Below are 17,056 nucleotides of genomic sequence, written 5' to 3' on the forward strand. Positions count from 1 at the left end.
CCCGCCATGAGCTTGGCTCCGAGGGCGCCCTGCGTGTCCAGGTGTCCGCATGGGGCCTCCTGCATGTAAATCTCTGCTCCGGAGATCTTGGCCTCTGCCGTGAAGATGTTCCCTGCACACAGTCGCTTGCATGGATCCACAACAGCCGAGTGTGACTGCACGGAGCAGTGAGTGGGTGGCACAGGGCTCTTGTGAGCTGAGCTCAGCCCTGCCTACTGTGGGTTTAATGGTGGCCGCAGAACATATGGCCACGTCCTACCCCTGCAACCTCAGGACGGGAACTCATGGGAAACGGGGTGTTTGCAGATGGGATGATGTGAGGGTCTGAGCTGAGCTCGTCCTGGACCAGGTGGCCCTATGTCCAACGACAGGGGTCCTCGTAAGAGACAGAAGAGGAGCCGCAGACGCAGAGGAGGAGCCCTGTGAGGACGGAGGACACGGGAGGGACGCGGCCTCTAGCCCAGGGACGCCTGGGGCCCCAGACGTCGGAAGAGCCCCCGCCCTGGATCTCAGCAGCCCTGCCTGCCCGGATCTCAGACGTCTGGTCTCCAGAGCCGAGATGGGCTAATCCCTTTGGTTTCGAACCAGTGGGTTTTGCGTCATTTGACGTAGCATCCCTAGAAGATTTACGGGAGCCCCTGGGCGCCCCATGTCCAGGGCCTACAGACTATTCGATGTGTGCAATGCGTAATCAATGCTAGTGATTAGCAAGCACATCGGTTCTGGGCCCTTTCCTTGATGATGGTGTGAGGGAGGGAGGTGAGAGATGCGGCTATTTAGGGCTGTGGGCACAGCAGGGACAGGACTGAGCACAGAGCCAGCGCGTACCCTGAAGCTTGGTCATCCCCGTAATAGGATTAATCGGATTTTCTAGACTGATCTGCCTTTGGCTCGTGCTGGGCCTCCAGCAAGGAGCTTCTGGCAGCAGCACCGCGCGGCCGACCGCCCCACGACTTGCTAGCAGACCCACACTCCGTGCAGCCGGGACGACCGGGGGCTCTGCGCGCCAGCCGGGCGTGGGACGAGGATGAGTTCCCCGGAGGAACAGGCGTTCCGTCTGCTGACCGAGTACTCAAACGGTTTCATGGTGTCCCAGGTAGGAACGTGGGGAGAACGTTCCGCCGGAGCAGACGTGGATCCCGTGGGTGGGAGCTGGGCGAGGGCGATGGGGAGTGACGGCTTCATGGGTAGGGAGTGTCCTTTAGGGGTGGGTGGGGTGTCCTGCAAGGACGGGCAGGTGGCTTCTGGCCGTGGGACAATGCTTATTGAAAGAGATTGAAATATTCAACACTTTTTGTGGCTTTTTGTGTAATATGGGCGGTTGTCCATTAACACGCTACAAAGCGAGGTGATGTGTTTGAAATAGAGGCGAGCCTGGGGGCCCACGGGCAACGTGGCGCGCTTCCGTATCTCATCCCTTCCCGTGGCTGAGTCCGTATGATCCTGCGTGCACGGGGGACACACACGGGCCGCACGGTGTGTGATGCCACTTCTACCAAACACGCGGGATAATGCAAATGCATGGACGCGGAAAGCAAGGTGGTGGTTCGCCAGGCCCCGGGGAGGGAGATGGGCAGCGACTGGTCGTTAGGGACAGGCTCCCCTTTTAGGGGGGGGATGAGAATGTTCTGGAACCAGATGGAGGCGGTGGTTGCACCACACAGTCAATGTGCCCAACGCCCCCCCCCCCCCGACTTGTATTGTTTAAGACGCTTAATGCCGAACCTTCTGCTACGTGAATTTTTCGTCCTTAAAACCCTTGAGGCAAGCTGTAGTTAGATTTGGGGAGTCTATATTTGTGTATATTCCTTCATTTATGTCTTTTAAAAAATTGTTTTTTTCAAGAAATTTGTTATTTAAATTCGAGTTAGTTAACATAGAGTGTATTACCGGTGTCGGAGGTAGAGGTCAATGATTCATCGGTTGCACGCGACACCCGCGGCTCATCGCATCACGAGTCCTGCTTCCTGCACGTCACCCACTTACCCCATCCCTCCACCCACCTCCCCTGCAGCGACCCTATTTGTTTCCTGGAGTTGAGAATCTCTTATAGTTTGTCTCCCTGTCTGAGTCGGTCTACTTTGATTTTTCCCCTCGTCTTCCCCTGTGTTCATCTGTTGTGTTTCTTAAGTTCCACATAGGAGTGAGCTTGTGTGATAATTGCTTTTCTCTGATTGACCTATTTCTCTTTGCGTCAGGCCCTCTAGTTCCACCCGGGACATTGCAAATGGGAAGATTCCATCCTTTCTGATGCCTGAGGAATATTCTGTTACCTACATAGACCACATCTTCTGCACCCATTCATCTGTTGATGGCCGTTTTGGGCTCTTTGCACAGTCTGGCTGTTGTGGACATGGCTGCTGTGAACGTTGGGGTGCAGGTGCCCCTTCCATTCACGACATCTCTATCTTTGGGGTAAATACCTGATAGAACCACAGCTGGGTTGCAGGGTAGCTCTGTTTTCAACTTCTTGAGGAACCTCCATATTGTTTTCTAGACTGGCTACACCACCTTGCATTAGATTTCACATCTTATTTAATTATTTTTTAATAGATTTTATTTATTTCACAAAGAGAGAGAGCACAAGCAGGGGGAACAGCAGAGGGAGACGGAGAAGCAGAGTCTTTGCTGAGCGGGGAGCCCGATGTGCGACTCGATTCCACGACTCTGGGTTCATGACCTGAGCCGAAGGCAGATGCTCAAACCACCCCGCCACCCCGGTGCCCCAATAAAATCTAGGTGCTCCTGTGTATGTGCATGCGTGTGTGGACGCAGGCGGCAGGACAGCGCTCACAGCTGCTGCACGAGGGGACGGTGGGCTGCTCTCATGAGCCGGTGCGATTCTCCCTGGCTTTTGGGGGTGAAACTCGAATTTTGAGAACACTCAGCTTCACCATGTGGGGGCTGACCACCCGCCAGGCAGAGAGCTGCCCAACGGCTGCATTCGTTGTGGGGAAAGCTGCAGGATGGCAAGATCGGGGTGATGTGTGCAGCCAGTGGGGTCCGGACCCACCGGCACCGTGGCGCCCTGTGCATGCGGGTGGTATTTTGAGTGTCCTGCGGGGGCTATCGTGTCGCACGAGGGTGCCTTGGCCTCCCTCGCTCACCGACTCACAGGTGTACTACTGCCGCCATGTGGCTTGACTCGTAATTGAAGCAGCTGCTGAGTGGGTGGAGGTCACTGAAAAGTGCCGCAGAATGTGCTCCCCGCGTGAGCCCACGGATCCCCCAGATTGGGTCTGTAGGCCCCCTACGGTGGAACCCTTGCGATACGGAGAAAGAGCTTCCTTCCGCAAAATAGTTATAATAATCCTCAGCCTTCCTGTCGCTTGAAAGCATGACCTGCTTGTGCTCGCGAGATGCTTCCCGGGCAGCTGGCGCTGTTCACCGTTGGCTCACCAAGCTGTCGGGTGCGTTATACATCCCGGCAGGACAGTCCGCTCAGGACACGGGGTGCTTTGTCACCTGGTTGTCACGCGTGTAAGAGAAGAGGATTGCACACAAACTTCACCAAATAAAGCGTAATACGACCTGGAGAGCATGAAACTTGATACAACCACGATAGAGTAATAGCTAATTTGACGTTGATAGAATAAAGTGTAATTTGACGTTGATAGAATAAAATTTAATATGACCTTGACAAAACTTAATATGACCCTGATAAGATAAACGTTAATACGATCTTGATACAATAATACTTAACACGAACTTGATAGAGTAATACTTAATATGACGCTGACCAATAATGCTTCTTAATATGACGTTGATAGAAAAAACTTAAAATGACATTGACAGAATCAATCAAATGTAATGACCTTGATAGATTACTTAATACAACCTCGATAGAATAAATCCTAGTACGGTTTTTTTTTTAACTTAATACAATTTTGATGGAATAATACTTACGACGACCTTGGTGGAATAATACTTAATATGATGTTGATCGAATACTTAATATGACCTTGGTACAGTAAAACGTAACATGACCTTGATAGAACAATACTTCATACGACCTTGACAGAATGAGTTAATAAAATCTTTTTTTGTTGTTGTTTTAGACATTCCACTTAGTTTTTTGACAGAGAGAGGGAGAAAGAGCGAGAGCACAAGGCAGGGGGCGGGGAGAGGGAGCCGCCGATTCCCGCTGAGCAGGGAGCCCGACGCAGGACTCGATCCCAGGACCCCCGGGTCACGACCTGAGCCGAAGGCAGACGCTTCACCAGCTGAGCCCCCAGGCGCCCCTATAGGATCTAGCTGCAATAGGAGGGCCCGCAGCTTGTCCACGATCTAATGTGGCCCTAATCGGACTTTGCGTAGCTTCGCCTGCGTGAGAAATCATTCGCCGTGGATCCGACCGGAGTTCACAGCATGTGGACACGATAACGCTCCCAACCGCCCGAGTAGAGCACACAGCTAACAGAACCGCAACAGGACGAGTTCCCGCCCCTCCTAGGGTCACACAGGAACCGCAGGGGACGGGATTCGGTCCCCAAAGGACCAGAGTTGGCGCAGGCGCACAGAGCGCATGGACAGAGCCTCCCCTAGACGCCGTGGGGCGGCACAGAGTCCTGTCCAGGCCGCGTGGTGCACGAGAGGGAGCGTCCTCATGGGCTCTCAGGTGCGAGCCTGGCCCCAGGGAGCACAGGGAAATGTGGGTGGACATGTCTGGGCGTCACCGCTGGGTTGGGGGCGCTCGGGCTGCGGTGGGTGGAGAGCAGACAGGCAGCTGCACACCCCGCGGTGCCCAGGACGCACCACCTCAGGGAGCCATGTGGCCCCCTGAGCACGGGATAAGGGGTGATAGGACCCCGGTCCACGGGATGAGAGTTTCCAGGATTCCAGGCCATGGAATGAGCATCACGGGACCCACATCTATGGAAGGAGAGTCACCAGGACCCCCGTCCATGGAATGCCAGTGACCAGGACCTCCGTCCACGGGATGGGAGTCACCAGGACCCCGGTCCATGGGATGAGAGGCACCAGGATCCCGTCCATGGAACGACAGTGACCAGGACCCCCATCCAGGGAATGAGAGTCACCAGGACCCCTGTCCATGGAACAACAGTGACCAGGACCCCCGTCCAGGGGATGAGAGTCACCAGGACCCCCGTCCATGGAACGACAGTGACCAGGACCCCCGTCCAGGGGATGAGAGTCACCAGGACCCCCGTCCATGGGATGAGAGGCACCAGGATCCCGTCCATGGAACGACAGTAACCAGGACCCCCGTCCAGGGAATGAGAGTCACCAGGACCCCCGTCCATGGAACGACAGTGACCAGGACCCCCGTCCAGGGAATGAGAGTCACCAGGACCCCCGTCCATGGAACGACAGTGACCAGGACCCCCGTCCAGGGAATGAGAGTCACCAGGACCCCCGTCCATGGAACGACAGTGACCAGGACCCCCGTCCAGGGAATGAGAGTCACCAGGATCCCGTCCATGGAACGACAGTGACCAGGACCCCCGTCCAGGGGATGAGAGTCACCAGGACCCCTGTCCGTGGAATGGGAGTTACTAGGACCGTAGTCAGAGAATAAGAAGAGTTCAGGCTGTGTCACTCTGCACGGGCCCTGCCACCCCCACTCCTGCAGCCGCCACGGGGAGCATATTTACGCCTTTCCCATCGGCTCGGTGAGGAAGCAAAGGCCAACCTCCGTCATTGAGCAGGATGGAGGCGGGTCTTATTTTTATTTTATTTTATTCACGTCCACGCATCTACTGCAGCGGTGCTGTCTCCATGGGGAGTGGGTGCCCCATGACCCTCTGCGCAGGTGGGACGTGAGTGTGTGCATCCGTGCTGGCCAGTACCAGAGAGGTCGCCCCATCCAAACCCCTGCTCTGCGGGAAGAAAAACAACGCACTCATTCATCCGTCCTTTATACGTTACGCGTCATTTCCGGGCAGGACCTGTCCAACTGTCTGGACGGATCCACGGCACTAGCAGGCCGCACGTTTTAAGGGTCTGGCACCACCGTGTAGGGAACCTCACTGGCCTCTGAGCAGCAGCGCGTGTATTTCCCTGCTTGCAAAATTAAACCAAGGCCGGCCCGAGTCTGGGTCCCCAGGTAATCACCGCGAGCAGGGAAGGGGCGGAGACTAGGGTCTTGAAACCTCACGAGGGTTTGCCGGTGGCTGCGTGTGCCTGTCCCTTGGCTGGTGTTGTCTTTGGGGACTGTAGGTTTCCCTCGGAGGCTGTTTCTTTGCTGGAATGGTCCCCCCGCTGTTTCTTTGTCCGAAGTGATGCTGTTCCAGGCATGACGGAGGGCGGGGAGCGGGTTCAGTGAAGAGCTTCTAAACACAGACAGGGCGGGGGGCAAGCTGCAGGAGCCCACACCTGCTCAGGACCCCCTTTCCGCGACGGCCAGCCCGCGAATGGCCTCGTGGGACCCTCCCTGTACTCGGCAGATAATCCCACCCGCACCCCACCCCACCCCACCCTGCCTCCAGCCCTGGCTCTGACTGTCCCTGAGGATCAACCCAACCATCGTTCTGGACGGCTGGTCAACCCCACAGCACATGCGGCAGCAGAAACAGGCGCTTCCCGAGTGCACAGTGGAAGCACATTTCATTTCATTTCACTCTATTTTATTTATTTATTTATTTATTTATTTATTTATTTATTTATTTATTTTTAAAGATTTTATTTATTTATTCATGATAGAGAGGGAGAGAGAGAGACAAGGGCAGAGACACAGGCAGAGGGAAAAGCAGGCTCCACGCAGGGAGCCCGACACGGGACTCGGTCCCGAGACTCCAGGCCAAAGGCAGGCGCTGAACCACCGAGCCACCCAGGGATCCCCCTATTTTATTTTTCATTTGTTTTACTTGCTCTATTCCACTCTGTTTAAGATATTTGAGTATTTATTTGACCTTTATCTAAGCATTTTGTTTAAAATTAGAAAATTTCATTTAAATTAAACGTTTTAACTGGTTAAAGATTTAACTGGAAGATCTTATCTTTATTTTTATTTCCAGATTTTTAAAGATGCTTCATTTTTTGGGGGAACACTTTATTGTTTTCTTTAAATAGACGTAACATCGGGATCCCTGGGTGGCGCAGCGGTTTAGCGCCTGCCTTTGGCCCAGGGCGCGATCCTGGAGACCCAGGATCGAGTCCCACGTCGGGCTCCCGGGGCATGGAGCCTGCTTCTCCCTCTGCCTGTCTCTCTCTCTCTGTCTCTCTCTCTCTGTGAGTATCATAAATAAATACAAAATATAAAATAAATAAATAAATAAATAAATAAATAGATGTAACATCAAATTGACTATCGTCACCATTTTTGAGTGCACAGCTCAGCAGCATTGAGCGCATTCACACTGTCGTGCAACCACCTGCACCATCCATATCCAGAACTTTCTATTTTCCCCAATTTGAAGATTTGTCCCCATGAAACACGATCTCCCCATTCCCTGACCTGCAACCTTTGGCACCACCGTCTACTCCCTGTCTCTATGGACGGGACTCTCCTAGCGACCCCGTATATGTGGAATCACACGTCCGTGTCTGATTTATGTCACTGATCGCCACGTCCTCAAGGTGCACCCACTCCGCTGTGTGCATGGACCATATTTTGCTCCTCCCTTCGTCCGTTGTTGGACGCCTGGTTCTCCCATGTTTGGCCACTGTGGATAACGCATCAGTGAACCCGACTGTACAAGTATCTGTTCCAGGGTCCACTTTCAATACTTTTGGGTCCACACGCAGAATTGGAGTTTCTGGTTTTGTGGCCACTGTATGTTCGATTTTGTAAGGAACCGCCACCGTGTTTTCCACAGCAGTGCAGTGTCCCCTGAAAACGCACCCCTGAGTCCCCGTGGCGTGTGCTTCTACGAGTGGGGCTCCCAGGACGCTCAAAGCTGGCCCGTTATTTCCGAGGTTCTGTTTGCTGCCTGTGAGCTGGGCGTGTTTGACCTTCTCGCCGAGGCCCCGGAGCCCCTGGGCGCGGCAGCGGTGGCTGCACGGCTGGGCACCAGCTCCCATGGGACAGAGCTCCTGCTGGACACCTGCGTGTCTCTGAAGCTACTTCAGGTAGAAACAAAAACAGGAAAAGGTAAGCATGTAGACATTATGTAAATGAACGGGTGTGGCTGGCTTTCAATAAAACTTTATTTACAAAGACACGCGGTGGACCAGGTGTGCTCCCCAGGCTGTACTTTGCCGACCTCATTCTAGGGTCTCCACACGCTGGTGTGCACATCCGTACCCTCAGGAAGTATCCAATGAGCAAGAAAAAATGGGGGAAAGAATCATAAGGGAGTAATTTTCAACCAGATTAAATTTATCCAGTTAAAGGGTTGCCCTCCCTTGTGCTATTATATTCTCATCTTGGTTGAAATGGGCCTGGGGCTGCCCATCATCTGCAGACTTTTGTTGAAAACGGTGAGTTGGAATCTAACGTGTCCTTTTGCATTTGTTTCCAGCTTTATATCAAAACACAGAGCTCTCCAGCATCTACCTGGTGAGGGCCAGCCCCAAGTGCCAGGGCAACATGCTGCGGTACCTGGCCAGGACGACGTACCTGTGCTGGGGTCACCTGACCCAGGCCGTGAGGTGGGCACAGCCTCAAAGGGGTGGATGGGACCCCTGGGCTCCCTGGGGGCTGGTTTCAGGGCAACTGTGCGGTTGAAGCACCAGGTTTCTTGTAGCATCAAACACGACCCCGCTAGATGTGGAACTCTGAGCAGACGTGAGAAGCCCCCTGGTGCTGGCCGATGGGATTCACGTCACGGCAATCTGTCGAAATCAGAAGTCCTGGTGTTTCACTGGTGTCCGGGGAAAGGGCCACGGGCTGAGGAGGCAAAGTGGGGAATCGTGATGGTTGTCCTCCCTGTAGCTGCTCTCGGGCTTCATGATGTGGGTGCCTGGGGCTTCCTGGGCACTGCAGGGTGTGGAGCAGCATCTCTGGTCTCCTCCCACCATAGGCCATGGCACCGTCCCCAGCTGTGATAGTAAAAAACGGTCCCCAGACATTGACAAGTGCCTCTTGAGGGCAGAATCCCAGAACCTGGGAACCACTGACATAGATGGATGGATACCTAGATGGTCAGGTAGGTAGGTAGGTAAATACATAGATAGATAGAGGGATGCATGGACGATAGTATAGGGATGGCTCAATGGGTGGATGGAAGGATGATGGATGGTTGGATGGATGGTTGGATGGATGGATGGACAGATAGGTGGATGCACAGATGGATGGATGGACAGATTGGCAGGTGATAGATATAGGGATAGATGGATGATAGTATAGGGATGGCTCAATGGGTGCATGGATGGATGGACACATGGATGGATGGATGGATGAGTGGATGGATGGTTAGATAGATGGATGATGGGTGGATGGATGGACAGATAGGTGGATGATTGGTAGGTGATAGGTATAAGGATAGATGGATGATAGTAAAGGGATGGCTTTATGGGTGGATGGATAGATGGATGGACAAATGGATGAGTGGATGGATGGTTGGATGGATGGATGATGGATGGATGAATGATGGATGGATGGATGGACAGATAGGTGGATGGGCAGATGGATGGATGGACAGATTGGTAGGTGATAGATATAGGGATGATGGATGATAGGTATGTAGATAAATAAATATAGGGATGGCTGGCTGTATGGATGGATGATGGATGGATGGATGGACAGATAGGTGAATGGATGGATGGGTGGATGATTGGTAAGTGATAGATACAGGGATGGATGGATGATAATATAGGATGGCCAGATGGGTGAATGAACGGATGGGTGGATAGATGGATGGATGGCTGGATGGACAGACAGGTGGATGGATGGATGGGTGGGTGGATGGATGGATGGATGGATGGATGAGTAGGTGGATGGATAGATGGATGGATGGATGGATGGATGGATAGATGGATGGATGGATGGACGGATAGGTGGATGGATGGATGGATAATTTAAAGATAGATACAGGGATGGATGGATGATAACATAGGATGGCCAGATGGGTGAATGAATGGATGGGTGGATAGATGGATGGATGGCTGGATGGACAGACAGGTGGATGGATGGATGGATAATTTAAAGATAGATATAGGGATGGGTGGATGATTGATAGACGACAGATGCACAGGCACACAGGCAGAGGGCTGGGAGGCTAGATGTGCTAGATGGGTGCATAGGTCGAGAGGTGGATAGAGGAGAGATAAGGACGGTGGGTGGGTGATAGGAGGGTAAGTAGGTAGCTCGATAAGAGCCAGTACCACTGGGTGTTGTGCACAGTGGATGGGAGATACTAACCCTGCGGAGAGCTTCTCATAGGCCCCGGGAGACATACAGAAGGAGTAGATGTCGGCGGACATAGCTAGGTGACGGTCTGGCAGGTATCGACAGGAGCTCGGCAGGGCCCTCCTGCCCCCAGGTTCCGGCTCCAGGTCCTCTGGCCTCAGCCCGCTGGCCGCACCTCACCTTCAGAGCTCGTCGGACCGTCTTCAGGTCATCCTCCTTCCTTGCTCACACGGGGCGGAGCCCGGCCGCACGTCCAGCCTGCGGTCTGAACACCTCCAAGGGGGGCCGTGCGTGCGTTTGGTGACCGAGCCCCGTCCCCTGCCCGTTCTGTCTGTGACGGGAGCTGAGGCTGTGCGACCCTGTGCGCCCGCTGGCGCTCCCTGGCCGCGTCAGATCCGGGGTGACCTCGTGGTGCCCGTTTGCAGGGACGGCAGGAACCAGTATCTGGAGGCATTCGGGGTTCCCTCCGACCAGCTCTTCAGCGCAATCTACAGGTAACGCGGGTGTTCGCGCTTGCAATGGACGCGGGGGGGGGGGGCGGGGGGCGCGGCTAAGGAAATGGGTCTAAACGGAGCAAAACAGAGGGAAGGTGATATTTAAGATGATGAAGAAGAAAACCCCACAGCAGATGTGTTTGTGTTGGAGCCACATGCCAGGTGTCCCGGCGGGGTGGGGTTCAGGGTCCCGGGGGTGGCGGAGCTGGGGCTCCCCACATCCCGAAGCAGGTCACCGTGCAGGCCTTCCCCGCCCCCCGCGTCGTGGGGCGCGGTGAGCACCTGTGCTGTCGCGTGCAGGTCCGAGGACGAGCGGCTGCTGTTCATGCGAGGCCTGCAGGACGTCTGGAGTGTCAGCGGGAGGCCTGTGCTGGGCGCCTTCGACCTGTCCCCATTCCCGCTCATCTGCGACGTTGGGGGTGAGCCACTGCCCCGCACCCCAGAGCGGGGTCTCAGGGCCGGTGACCTCGACGCCCCGGGGCGCGAGGGACGGAACACGACGGAAAGGCCCCCACTTAGCATCGGGGGCCAAGCATCCCCTCCGCGTCCCACGGGGCACAGGGTCTGCAGCCCCTCCGCGGCCGCGGTGCGCCCGGGGCGGTTTGGAGCCTGTGCATCGGGGCGGGATGGAGAATCGGTGCTCCCACGGATGCCGAGGCCGCTGCCAGTGTAGACCCTGGCATCGCTCAGTGTGACACGCTCTTGCGCTGACCGCCCCATACAGCACGACGCCCGTTAGGCTGCGATTCAGGGGCTTGCCCGGGCGCACCCTCCCGACCTGGGTGTGGCCCCCACAACGGGCTTGCAGGTCTGGACGGAGCCTCCCCGGTGCGGACGCGCTGTGAGTCGCATCCAAGGGGCTCACAGGCCTGGGTGTGCAGCTCCGAGGGGCTCACACCCTTGGTTGACACCTGGGCGGTGTCCCCCAGCGTCACAGGGCAGCAGGGCACCACGATGGGGAGACTACGCGTGCTTGACGCCAAAGGGACCGCCGTGCCTGGCGCGCCGTGTGACTTTGCACGGTTTCTGTGGTCTCCGCGCCGCCCAATCCTTGCGTCAGGAGCAGTCCCCGTGGTGCCCCAGTGCGTGTCCGCGTGGGAGTCATGCAGGACACGCTCATGGCTAGATGGGTGGGTGGGCCCAGCCAGGAAGATTCGGCGATTCGGGGGCTCCTGGATGACCATGTGGCCGTCAACACCTGCTGGGGCGCACGCCGCTCGCATTTCCCGTCCACCTGTCACCTTTCGTGTGCGTTTCCAGGCTGTTCTGGGGCTCTGGCCAAGGAGTGCACGTCTCTGTACCCCGCGTGCCGGGTCACCGTTTTCGACACGCCCGAAGTGGTGCGGACGGCAGAGAAGCACTTCTCATTCCCGGAGGCAGCGCGGATCAGCTTCTGTGAAGGTGGGCTCCGGCGAGCTCTGCGCGTGCACACGGGAACGCACGTGTGCTCCCCCCTGGGGGAGAGCTCGTGGAGAGCGCCTGAGCCCGGTACCCCAGACCCGGCTTCTGGGGGTCGTCATCGGGCGTCTTGCAGGGGACGGACGGTCACACCTATTTATGTGCTTCATGCAGAGGTGGAAGGAATAAACTGACTTCAGAGGTTGGGGGGGCAGGGGACACAGGAGGTCACTTTGCCATGGCACAGCTGAGCTGGGATTTTGGTGACTTTGCAGTGGGTCAGGAGGGGAAGGCCGGGGGAAGGTGCAGCTGCGTGCGCCCCCACGGCTGGATCCTCTCCTTCACCTGCTGCGCACAAACACACGGCCCACCGAATGCGGCCCCCGGGCCGAATTTGCCAACCCCTGTGTTTGGTCACTGAACGGAAGAGAAGCAGTCTGGAGCCCACCCCCCCACTCCCCCTTTGCCCCGCCCTGGGTCGTGGGGCGATGTCTGTAGGGTCTGCATTTTCCGGGCCGGGGTCTCAGCACGGGGCAGGCTGGTGCCCTGGCCTGCATGGCCTCCCACACACGCTCCTCCCAACTCCTCTGAGTGTGCAGAGTTTGGACAACATACGGCTGCCGGGTCCACCCTGTGTGAGGCTGGGTCACGCTTTTTCCAAAATTGGTACTTCTTGCAGGAAAAATGTTACAAGTGTCGAGCCTGACACCACGTACACGTGGAAGCTCTTCCCTGGCCATGTTGGTTTGTTTGTTTCCCAGCCCGGAAAACACGTCTTGACTGTTGGTTTAGTTCAGCTCCTCCCACGGGGCTGCTGACCGATGGCCCGGGGTGTCCGGAAATCCTCGGCGAACGCGGCCCTTTATTTGCAACCTCAGGAAAGGAGATGAAAATAAACTGAGATAAAAGTAAAACCATTTTCCAGTTCGAGAAGGATGGAAAGAGCCCCCGGACACCGTTCGGAAGCTTCTTGTCCTCTTGAGGCTTCCCTTTGTTCAGGGCCAGGTCTTCACGTCACAGCTGGGATGGCCTGGGGGCCGCTCGGCACACCGAGGTGACTGTTGCACGCGGGCTTGAGCTGCGCGCTGACCCCGGGGCCCCGCCTGTGTTGTAGGAGATTTCTTTAAAGACCCGCTTCCGGAGGCGGATCTGTACCTCCTGGCGAGGGTCCTGCACGACTGGACGGATGAGCGGTGCTCGCGCCTGCTGGCGAGGATCCGTCGTGCCTGCAAACCAGGTAGGTCGGGGCGCTGCGTGTCCACACGCGCTTGTGACTGCCTTCAGCGCGGGATGGTGCTAGAGGCTCGTGTGCACGCCTGAATGCGCGTCACAGGTACGTGTGCCCGTGCTCCCAGCCGGCTTCCCCTCTGGGTCAGTAACGAAAACCAGGCGGCATTTGCACCCGTTGTGTATTGAATCCGAGTTAAAGGTGCAGAAAGCTGAAGGCTCCCACGGTGCACGCCCCGCCTGCTCCACCCCGCAGCTGGCCGGGGCCCGGGCCGGGGCCGGGGCCGGGGCGGGTGCGGGTCACACTTGGGCCCATTCTGCAGCTGGGGCCGGGACAGGGGCCGGGAGGTGGAGCGGGGCTCCTGGGGCGGCCTCCCCCTCGCTCCCGGGCGCCTGTCCCTCCCGTCCCAGGCGGCGGCGTCCTGGTCATCGAGAGCCTCCTGGCCGCGGACGGCCGGGGCCCGCTGACGGCGCAGCTCTACTCGCTGAACATGCTGGTGCAGACGGAGGGCCGCGAGCGCACCCCCGCCCAGTACCGCGCGCTCCTGGCTGCCGCCGGCTTCCGCCACGTCCAGTGCAGGAGAACCGGGGGCCTGTACGACGCCATCCTGGCCACGCGCTAGTCCCCACGGCTCCGCGGCTGCGCCCCGGCGGGCACCCTCGCCAGCACACAGGGCTCTCCGTAGCGTCCGCGTTCCGGGGCGTCGGCGAGGGACTGGGGGGCTCTGCTAACTGTCGTCCTCTGCCCTCCGCTCTGGGGTTTGTCTTGTTCTGCTCTGTTCCGTGTTCTACGCTGTTCTGTTCCTCTCTGTCCTCTGCTGTTCCAGTCTATTCGGCTCTACTCTACTCTATTCTGTTCGATTCTATTCTTTCTATTCCATTCCATTCTATCCTAGTCTGTTTTCTTTTATTCTATTTGGTTCAATTCTTCTCTATTCTATTCTGTTTTATTCTACTCTATTCTGTTCGATTCTATTCTTTCTATTCTATCCCATCTATTCTATTCTATTCTATTCTATTCTATTCTATTCTATTCTATTCTATTCTATTCTATTCTATTCAGTTCAGTTCGATTCTACTCTATTCTGTTCCATTTGACCTTACTCTGTTCTATTCTACTCTATTCTATTCTATTCTATTCTAGTCTATTTTGTTTTATTCTATTTGGTTCAATTCTTCTCTATTCTATTCTGTTTTATTCTACTCTATTCTGTTCGATTCTATTTATTCTATTCTATTCAGTTCAGTTCGATTCTACTCTATTCTGTTCTATTTTATTCTCTATTCTGTTTGATTCTATTCTGTTCTATTTGACCCTATTCTGTCCTATTCTACTCTATTCTATTCTGTTTTATTCTACTCTATTCTGTTCGATTCTATTCATTCTATTCTATTCTATTCTATTCTATTCTATTCTATTCTATTCAGTTCACTTCGATTCTACTCTATTCTGTTCCATTTGACGTTACTCTGTTCTATTCTACTCTATTCTATTCTGTTCGATTCTATTCTCTCTATTCTATTCCATTCTATTCTATTATAGTCTATTTTGTTTTATTCTATTTGGTTCAATTCTTCTCTCTTCTATTCTGTTTTATTCTACTCTATTCTGTTCGATTCTATTTATTCTATTCTATTCAGTTCAGTTCGATTCTACTCTATTCTGTTCTGTTTTATTCTCTATTCTGTTTGATTCTATTCTGTTCTATTTGACCCTATTCTGTCCTATTCTACTCAATTCTATTCTGTTCGATTCTATTCTTTCTATTCCATTCCATTCCATTCCATTCCATTCCATTCCATTCCATTCCATTCCATTCCATTCCATTCTATTCTATTCTATTTGGCTCAATTATTCTCTATTCTATTCTGTTTTATTCTACTCTATTCTGTTCAATTCTATTCTTTCTATTCCATTCTATTCTGTTCAGTTCAGTTCGATTCTTCTCTTTTCTGTTCAATTCCATTTGGTTCAATTCTACTCTATTCTGTTCGATTCTATTGTGTTCTAGTCTGTCATATTCTACTCTGTTCTGTTCTATTCTGCTCTATTGTATTCTGTTCAATTCTGTTCATTCTATTCTATTCCATTCTATTCTATTTGGTTTGATTCTTCTCTATTCTATTTAATTCTATTGTTTGATTCTTCTCTATTCTGTTCTATTCTATTTGGTTCGATTGTACTCTATTCTGTTCTGTTTTATTCTCTATTCTGTTTGGTTCTATTCTATTCTGTACTATACTATCATACTCTACTCTATTCTGTTCCATTCGACCCTATTGTGTTCCATTCTACTTTATTCTATTCTGTTCGATTATATTTTTTCTATCCTTTTTTCTTTTCTTTTCTTCTTTCTTTTTTCTTCTTTTCTTTTCTTTCTTTTCTTTTCTTCTTCTTTTCTTTCTTTTCTCTCCTATTCTGTTCTACCGTACTCTATGCTGCTCTTCTCTCTTCTCTTTCATTCCACTCCATTCTATTTTAGTTCAATCAATCTTATTCTATTCCATGCTCCCAGTTTCCTGGAGTGTGATGGACAAAATTATACACGTTGAAACCGTACAACCTGACAATTTGATGTACACACATACTGTGAGCTGTGACTACTGTCGAGCTAATTCATACACCCCACACCTCACGTGGAAACTTGTTGTTGTTGTTGTTGTTGAGAACATCTCAGATCTGCTGTCTTAGCAACGTTCAAGGGTATGATAATTATAGTTAGTTAAATGCAGATAGTTAGTTAATTACAATCACTGTGCTGAACATCAGGTTCCCAGGACTCATTGCAGTTCTCACTGGAAGTTTGTGCTCTGGGACCACCATGTCCCTGTTTCTTCCCCAACCCCTGGAGCCACCCTTCTTTTCTCTGCTTCTATGTGTTCCACTTTTGTACATTTTGTCTTTGTCTTAGACGTGGCAGGTGCATGTCCCAGCCTGCATCTGGGGCAGCGCTGACCAGTGTGGACACTGGAACTCTGCACCTTTTGCCCCCTTCACCCATTTCACCCACCCCACCTCCCATGTCTGCAAACTATGACTCTGTTCTCTACATTGATGAACTTGGTTCTTGCTTTCTTTTAGATTCCACATAGTAGTGAGATCATGTATTTGTCTTTCTCTGTATCTCACTTAGCACAATAATGGCAATTAATTAAATTTTTTTTTTTTTTTGGTTTGGCAAAATAGATGTAGCATGGGACTTGCCATTTTGACCCTTTTTAGGTGCACAGCACAGTGGCAACGAATGCATTTATATTCCCACCATCCATTTCTCATCTTTAAACTAAAGCTCTGTCCTCCTTAAACACTAACTCTGTATCCCTTTTCTGAGACCCTGACCCCCACCATCTTATGTTCTGTGTCTATGAAGTTGCCTGTTCCAGATTAAATTGCAGTAGTTTAATAATGGGTGTCTATCTACGTGTGTGTGTTTCTCCTCAATTTGTAACGTATTGAGCCTCAGGTATAGGATTTCCTGCACTGATTCCAGGTGTCGAGTGTCTCAGACAAGCTAATTCCCAGCCCACAACCTGCCAACTCTGATGGGATTTAAGGAAACAAGACCTGGCAATCCATGACTTCAAGGTGGCCCATTAAAGTGTTCCCTGCAGGGAGTCTGGCCAAAATCATTCCTGGGCTCAGCCAAGCCTGGGGAGGTGAGCCGTGGGCACTCTGGCCTCAGGC

At 53.2% G+C, this 17,056-nt stretch overlaps 1 protein-coding gene across 1 annotated transcript; it reads left to right on the forward strand.

The window, feature by feature from the left end:
- Positions 1-1,027: 1,027 nt before the first annotated feature.
- Positions 1,028-14,357, forward strand: ASMT (acetylserotonin O-methyltransferase). Its single transcript, XM_025984626.2, has 8 exons — positions 1,028-1,096; positions 7,879-8,053; positions 8,424-8,553; positions 10,678-10,746; positions 11,047-11,166; positions 11,924-12,147; positions 13,259-13,381; positions 13,783-14,357. Exons 1-8 carry the CDS (start codon positions 1,028-1,030, stop codon positions 13,992-13,994), a joined length of 1,122 nt encoding a protein of 373 aa, XP_025840411.2. The 3' UTR covers positions 13,995-14,357.
- The last annotated feature ends 2,699 nt before the right edge of the window (positions 14,358-17,056 follow it).

This window comes from Vulpes vulpes, chromosome X (assembly GCF_048418805.1).
Source record: "Vulpes vulpes isolate BD-2025 chromosome X, VulVul3, whole genome shotgun sequence".
NCBI lineage: Eukaryota > Metazoa > Chordata > Mammalia > Carnivora > Canidae > Vulpes > Vulpes vulpes.